This window comes from Lotus japonicus, chromosome 3, assembly GCF_012489685.1.
Source record: "Lotus japonicus ecotype B-129 chromosome 3, LjGifu_v1.2".
Lineage (NCBI taxonomy): Eukaryota > Viridiplantae > Streptophyta > Magnoliopsida > Fabales > Fabaceae > Lotus > Lotus japonicus.
The window spans coordinates 2,340,604-2,348,034 of NC_080043.1; the positions used below are offsets into that span (position 1 = coordinate 2,340,604).

General features: G+C 35.1%; 1 protein-coding gene across 2 annotated transcripts; it reads left to right on the forward strand.

The window, feature by feature from the left end:
* Window positions 1-1,707: 1,707 nt before the first annotated feature.
* LOC130748419 (auxin-responsive protein IAA26-like) lies at window positions 1,708-6,411 on the forward strand. 2 transcript variants are annotated; one of them, XM_057601643.1, is made up of 6 exons: window positions 1,708-1,859; window positions 2,562-3,111; window positions 4,201-4,478; window positions 5,344-5,491; window positions 5,928-5,992; window positions 6,101-6,411. In XM_057601643.1, exons 2-6 carry the CDS (start codon window positions 2,663-2,665, stop codon window positions 6,127-6,129), a joined length of 969 nt encoding a protein of 322 aa, XP_057457626.1. In that variant the 5' UTR covers window positions 1,708-1,859; window positions 2,562-2,662; the 3' UTR covers window positions 6,130-6,411. The 2 variants fall into 2 exon arrangements, with proteins under 2 accessions (XP_057457626.1, XP_057457624.1); XM_057601641.1 differs by lacking the exon at window positions 1,708-1,859 and adding an exon at window positions 1,872-2,409.
* Window positions 6,412-7,431: the final 1,020 nt, after the last annotated feature.

A 7,431-nucleotide genomic window follows, 5' to 3' on the forward strand; every position in this document is an offset into this window, starting at 1 on the left:
TGGAGGAAATGGGAGAGAAGATGAAGTGTAAGTGGAAGTTGAAGAAATCACACCGACGGTGGTGGAGCCTTGGATGCTGCCACGTTGGAGTTGATAAAAGTCCACATGTATACCTTATATCTAATTTGAATTACCATATGAGTTGGTGATTAATAAAAAAAAAGTCGTATATGCGTTATAACGTCATGAGTCATACTTCATAGTTTAAATACAAATTTGAGGACCATATATGCGAATTTTTTTAGGAAACAAATAAAATTCACATGTATATTTCATGGACTAGAAACATATTTTATCTTTAATGATGTTTATTCAAAAAATAATCTTAATAATTCTATAATTTCTTTCACTTATATTCTCAACTACAGTAATACTACATGTAAGTTGTTAAAGGGCTACCTTAAAATGCACTGATATCAAAATAAATAATAAAAAACAGCAAAAGTAGCTCTCCTTTCCTTTGAGCCAGCAGACTTGTGAGTTTCTTTTTTCATCTTTTTTTTATTAGGAAAAAATAAACTTAAAGCACACTCCACTTTTTACTTTTTTACAGACTTGGAAGTAGTAGCAACACAAATCCCAACACTAGTTCAGATAATCCAACGGGAGAAGTACATGATGATGTTGGTCACACAATGTAATAGCACCACAGCAGATCCCATCCACTATTGTGATATCATCATATATGGGGATATGTGGACGGAGAGAGAGTAATAAAAGAAAAATAGAGTGCAGAACAGAACACAACAGAGGAGACAAGATCATGGGATCTGCATGTTTTTATTGCAGAAGACCTGCAATTATGGATCATGCAAATCCTCTCCCTCCAAAATAAAAACAAAAAATATACAAAAAAGCAAAACCATTGGTTTCCCATCCATCAATTCTCCTGACATCTCAAAAAAGCAAGCTACACACCTTCAATTTCATTTGTAGTTTAGCCCTCAACTTGTTTTCATCTCCATTATCTTATCCAACCAAATGAATCTTTGATTACCCAATTAGCTTTTAAAATGAACACTTATTCAATTTAACATCATTTTTTTTTTGAAAGAATCTTAATATTATTACCAATATAAGAGTAAGGGTAATATGGTATGTTTATAACTTAGATGTGGAAATCATTTCACCAAACTCAATTATATGTGCGTGTTTAGATACACTTTTAACAAACATTAACGCATATTTCAATGCAAATAAAATACATTACTTACACGATTAAAATAATTTGATTGAATGAAATGACTTTCGCAACAAACGCAACATTAATACAAATATGTCATCTTTTATTCATTTACAAATGTGACTTTTTTAATTGAATATTGGCTTCACGAGTGAAAAGTGTATTCAAACAAACATTAAGTACATGTTTACATACATGGTGCATGAACACGACGAAGTTAAAATCATACGAACCAACTCAAAAATTAAAAGAAGTTGCTTCAAATTATCGTGATTTTAACTCATTATAATTTTTCACCGTGTAACCATTTCATAAAACTCTTTCCCATTGTGCCAACGCATAGACTTGAGCATGTCAGTGTCCCTTTATGCGGTTGCATTTTAAAGTGCCAAACAAACTAATTCACCTTGACTCAGACCAGAAGGAAAAAGAGAAAAAGATTACAAACTTAATCAATTTGACCAAAGGTTGATTACATATTAGGGAGAAAATCTTTAATCTTTAGTTAACTACATTGCAGGTCACTTTCTTTCACAGAAGTAATAAATAAAGGAGTTTTTTTGGGTAGTGGTGGTAACGAGGCATAGCAGCTATAAGGCAATAGGAGGCAGCAGAGAGAGTGTGTGTCAAAGACAGTGAAGCAAGCAGCAGCAGTAGTATAGTATCTCTAGGGAAGGTCAGAACAGAATGCTTTACTTGCTGTGCTAAACAACCTCCCTAACGTTTGTTGTTATTTTTCATGTGAGAAAGCTCTGGTTGGTTGCGTGCATTATGCTCTAATTCCGTTCCTGTTTTGTGTTCCTTGTGTTGGCCAAGGTGGAATGGAATCTCTCTGGTTTTTATAACTCTGTCCCTCTTTTTTGCCTCTTCTGAAATAACCCCCCACTCTCTTTCTCTCTCTCTTTCTCCCTTTAAAAAGAGAGAGAACCCACTCAGCGTGCAAATAAAAAGACTTAAAGCAAAGCTAGTTTACAACCCCATGCTATTATAGCTCCCTCTACTACACCTTTGCTTTTGGAGTCATTTTTTCTTGGTGGGGTTTCTGTTGAGCTGTGATAATATTTCTGCTTCTCAAATCTTAGTCTATTCAAAACCTTTGAAGGTTTATTGTAGTTTGTTTAGTTTCTCACCTACCTAAGGTTGAAGCTTCTGGGAAAACCTGTTTATTTTTCACAGCTTAAAGAAGTGGTGTTCCATGGATTTGAGCTGTGGTTAGACCTTGAAGGGTATGTGAACAGAACTGAGCCTTCTTCTGTAGTACTATCATTTAGTACTGTCTCTACTAACTACTAACTATTCATCTCTTGTGTGCTTTTGAAGGAGTCTCTTGTTTACACCTTTTGTTGATTCTAACATGTGGTTTTGTTTTGTTCCTCAGGTTTTGTTGCATTTATTTGGTGAATATCAAGAAGAGCAGAAAAGGGTGTTTTTCTTTGGAGTTTCTTTTGCAAAACTGTGTTTGTTTTGTGGTTTAAAAAGATGGATGAAAGGTCAAGGAATGAGGTTTCTCCTCAGCTGCTGGATTTGATTCCAAATGAGAGAGAGTGGCACATGAAAAAAGGTGAAGGAGGAAAGTCCTCAGAGGAGAGGAAGCTGGAGCTGAGGCTTGGTCCACCTGGTGTTGAGGACTGGTCCCTCAATGACAAAATGAAAAACACTCAAACAGATCATGAGTCTCTACTCTCTCTTGGTTACTACTCTCCCATGATGCCTCATTCAGCAAAACTAAGCTCCAACAATGGTTTCCATAGCTACCAACACCACCACCAGGGTAGTAAAGCTACTTCATTTCTTCATCATACATCATCACAAACCTGTGGCCCTAAGGTGGTAGAGTTGCAGCAGAACAAGGGTAGTGATAATAACAACAAAGTGTTCTCTTCTCCCTCTTCTGCAAACACAGCTGTACCCAACAGCTCTCAGAAAAGGTACTCCAGCTTTTCCATCTACGTTTTGTAACTTTAAGACAGAGGATATTCAGTTCCCAGAGTCCCACACACACTGTGTGGTCCAAGCAAGTTCTGCTGTTTCTTTCTAGTTGAAATAGATCTAAATGTTTTGAACCCTGGTTGCACTTTTTTATGCAAGGGGTTAGATATCAAGTTCTCCAATATTAATTACCTTATGCCTTTTATGAACTTGCATATCCACAAAAAGAAGGGGCAATTTTTAAGCTTTGATCCCCTGTACCATGTACTGGCTTTTTTTGTTCTGTTATCCTTCACTTGCCATGTTTTTCCATGTTTCCTTCTGAGATGTCTACATCGTATTTTTGATGCTATCTGTCATTTATTATGTTCCTTCATTATCTAGTTTTCCTTGTTGTTTGGCATTGGCATGTGAATACCTGACCCTGTCTCAGTTTCCCTTGTTCTCTCTCCTTCCTTTGATTACTTTCTTTGGTCCCTCTTGGGGAAAAGGCCACTTTTGCTTGTTGGATTTAATGAAAATGTGTACAAGTAGTCAAAATGAGAATTGGATGAGTGATTGCTGGGTTATGCTAGTTTAGCATGCTCTTTATAGGGAAATGACTTAACTACTACACTTTGAGAAAAGAGTAAAGTATTGAATAAGATATATGACATCTGAAATTAAGCTAGAAATAGGCATTGAAACATGGGTCTATGAGATGTTTATACTCTTTGTAGGGAAATGACTTAACTACACTTTGAAAAAAGAATATATTAATGAATAAGATATATGACATCTAAAATTAAGTTAAGAGATAGGGAGAGAAACATGGGTCTAATGAGATGTTTATACTCTTTGAGTGTCATAGTGCATGTGCATGTTTGGATGCACGATGTAAAACTTTGTGAAGTTAAAATCACGGTGAAAAACCACAATTATTATGATCACCACTCACTATGATTTTTTATGTGTGTTCAAACATGGACTAAATATAGCCACTTTTTATCCCCACCAAACCTTTTCTTTTTGAACTTTTAAGCCTGTTCTTGCAAGTTTCACTGTTCATTTGTCATGCCTAACTCTTTACATGACCCCACCAAACACAGAACTGCCCCTGGTCCAGTAGTGGGTTGGCCTCCAATTCGTTCATTCAGGAAGAATCTTGCTAGTAGCAGCACTTCTTCTAAGCCTCCTCCTCATGAGTCCCAGAACCAGCATGATAAAGGTGATGGTAAAAAACCTGTTAACAACTATGGTAAAGGCATGTTTGTGAAGATCAACATGGATGGTGTTCCAATTGGGAGAAAAGTGGACCTCAATGCCTATGGCAGCTATGAAAGTCTCTCCTCTGCCGTGGATGCGCTCTTTAGAGGTCTCCTTGCAGGTAATTTTTGTGACCTTTAATTCAATGATTGTGCTCATTTGGTCAATACGGTCAATTTCATCACAATTCTTTATTCTCTTTATATTTGATTTGAATGCTTGGTTTAATTTAAATGCTTGATATGATATTTTATTAATTCTGTGTTTGAATTGGATTTTTTTTAGAATTAATCCTGACACACAAAGCTACTCACATAGGTTTCTCCTTGGAGTGATTTTGGCTTCCAAATGTAGAAGGATTACCTACTTAAACTTGTTTTTTAGTCATAGGTACCCCATGAATATAATAGATCTTCGATCTCTTTAGGTTCCTTTTTTGTCTCACCAATTAAATTGTGTCACGTACACGGAAACATGACAACCTTACATGAGTGGTTTTGACATGCAATTTAATTGGTGGAATAGAGAATGAGACACTAAATGAAAATTTCAGCTCTACCCCACTTGTGGCTTAGATCCTCTCTATTAACATGGCCACCAGAGAGAAATCTTTGCAGGATAAAATATTTTTCTTCCCTTCCAACATATTTTAAACGGTTGAGATCTCTCTAGTAGTTATGTCACTATAGAGTACTCAGTCCCACTCAACTAGTGAGGATGATATTAAATTCATGACTAGTTATTTGCTTGGGTGTTGGCTACATGAATTCAACATTAAATGCTTAAGGTCAATCATGTTTACCAAACAAGTTCATTTCAACAAAAAAAATGCCAAAAAAGTTTTCTAATGCAAAATACTTCATTGGTCCTTTAGACAACTTTGCTTGAATTTTTATCCCCATGTTTAAGGTCATTTCTAGATTAAGATAATGTAACTTGATACAAAGATGAAGTAATCTTATTTTGTCTTTTTCACTGGTGTTCAGCTCAACGAGATGCCTCTGCTGGTGGAGTTCACAACAAGCCAGAGGAAGAGAAAGCAATTACAGGTTTATTGGATGGTAGTGGAGAGTATACTCTAGTTTATGAAGATAACGAAGGAGACAGGATGCTTGTTGGTGATGTACCGTGGCAGTAAGAATCTTATCACTGTTGATCTCATGCACTATTATTGTTAATTTTGTTCAATATTTTATATTGTATTGATATATTCCATTGCCAAATTAGCATTTTGTTCTAAATATGCTTAGAGATTAATTAGATTCCTTGTGCTTAACAATTATTGTATAATAAGTTTTATCCAACAACCTTTATGCTCAGTGTTGGAATAAATCCGGGGCACTAGATGCCATGGCATGTCTGTTTTTTTCCACATGAGAACACTTGTCCTCCTGTCCCCTCCTAGAAATACAAACAAAACTAATTAATAACTCATGCAGATTTGGCTTTTCCCTTTGGTTCTGCTTCTTTTTATTTTAACAAGATTTAGTTATTGCTAGAAAACTATGATTGGCAACAAAGACATCTATTTACATTGGTTTTTGTTTCTTTTTATGTCTGTTTTTGGCAGCATGTTTGTATCAACAGTGAAGAGGCTGCGAGTTTTGAAGAGTTCTGAGCTTTCTGCCTTTACCTGTGAGTTGGAATCTTTGGTTTAATCTTATGTTTATGTTTTCCCTTACCCTTGTTGTCTTGTTTTGGTTTTCTGTGATTGATGATTTGAAAAAATGTTCTTGTTTTCAGCTGGCAATAAGCAACACCACACCACTTGACTCAGCAATGAAGTGAAATTAAGGCCTTTTACTTCACTGCATCAGCTTGAAGATATTTCTAATTTTGATGTTTTTGTCTGATGAAGGTCATGGAATGAAACTAGTGGCCTACATTGCTATCTAAGTAATGTGGATGAATGAATGTGTTTTAATTTTTTGTAATGAAGATGAAGATTTGAAATGTTTATGGATTGTATAAATAGGGAAGAAAAACTTCACAGATGTGTGTACACTCATGATTTACCTTTGATGAGTAACCATTAACTCGGGTTTTGGTTTGTACTTTGAACTTAAAGTCCCTTGTTGATGGGGTCTTTTTTTATCTGCCCTTTCAACCTGCAAAACAATTTGCTTTAGGTGAATAGTTCTCTCAAATTTTAGTTTAATACTACCTCATGTCCTATCAGAACAAAATGAGAGATTTATCTTTATCCTTTTTATAAGAACCAACTTGAAATTAAAAAAAAAAAATTGATTTATGGTTACAAGATGAAAGACAAATATATTTGATTTGTTTACATTATTCTCAAGAATAATAATAAAAAAATAAAAAAATAGAAGATGTGTAGTGGAAGGGAGTGTTGGTGAAATAATTTCAAAGCTTGTAGCAAATATAGGAATGTTACATTCTTAACCTAAAATTTCCTGGAATGCTACTTGAACTATGCATGGTGGGTAAGGTGACACATGGTATGTTATTGAACAATACACAAATTTAAGGGTTACTTTGGTTATTTCACTGAGTTGTGGACTTAAATATGGCAAATATGCTATAATCTTTCATTGGAATCACTTCCGGCCACTGTAGCTTCGCTACCGCTTCTTCCTGACCACCACCACAAACCCAGCTCAAACACAACACAATACCTACCCATAACCAACCCAACGGACTCATTCGACTAGACTCAGCAATAAAACCACCCACATCAGAGAATTTCATTTGTATACTTTCATGTAGTACATGATTGGGTGGTGAAATATCCCTTGGGTAGGTTCTCAGTTATAATCCATATTTAAGCAACCACACCCGCATGGCTATTGTTGTAGGTAGTGTTCTTAGGTAAGTACTTTGGCTATAACCTGACGTTCTATCTAACACATCTATATATATATGTAAAGCTCACTTGAGCTATAAGTATTAAATCCATTAAAAAATAAAGTTAAACAAATTAAATTTCTATTCAACTTTCAATATAATGTAACTTTTGAAACATGTCAATCTTTTTGTTTTTTGACTTTACACATGCCAATATGATGTAGCCTTTGAATTAAATTATGTAATAATTTTTTTATTAAATACAT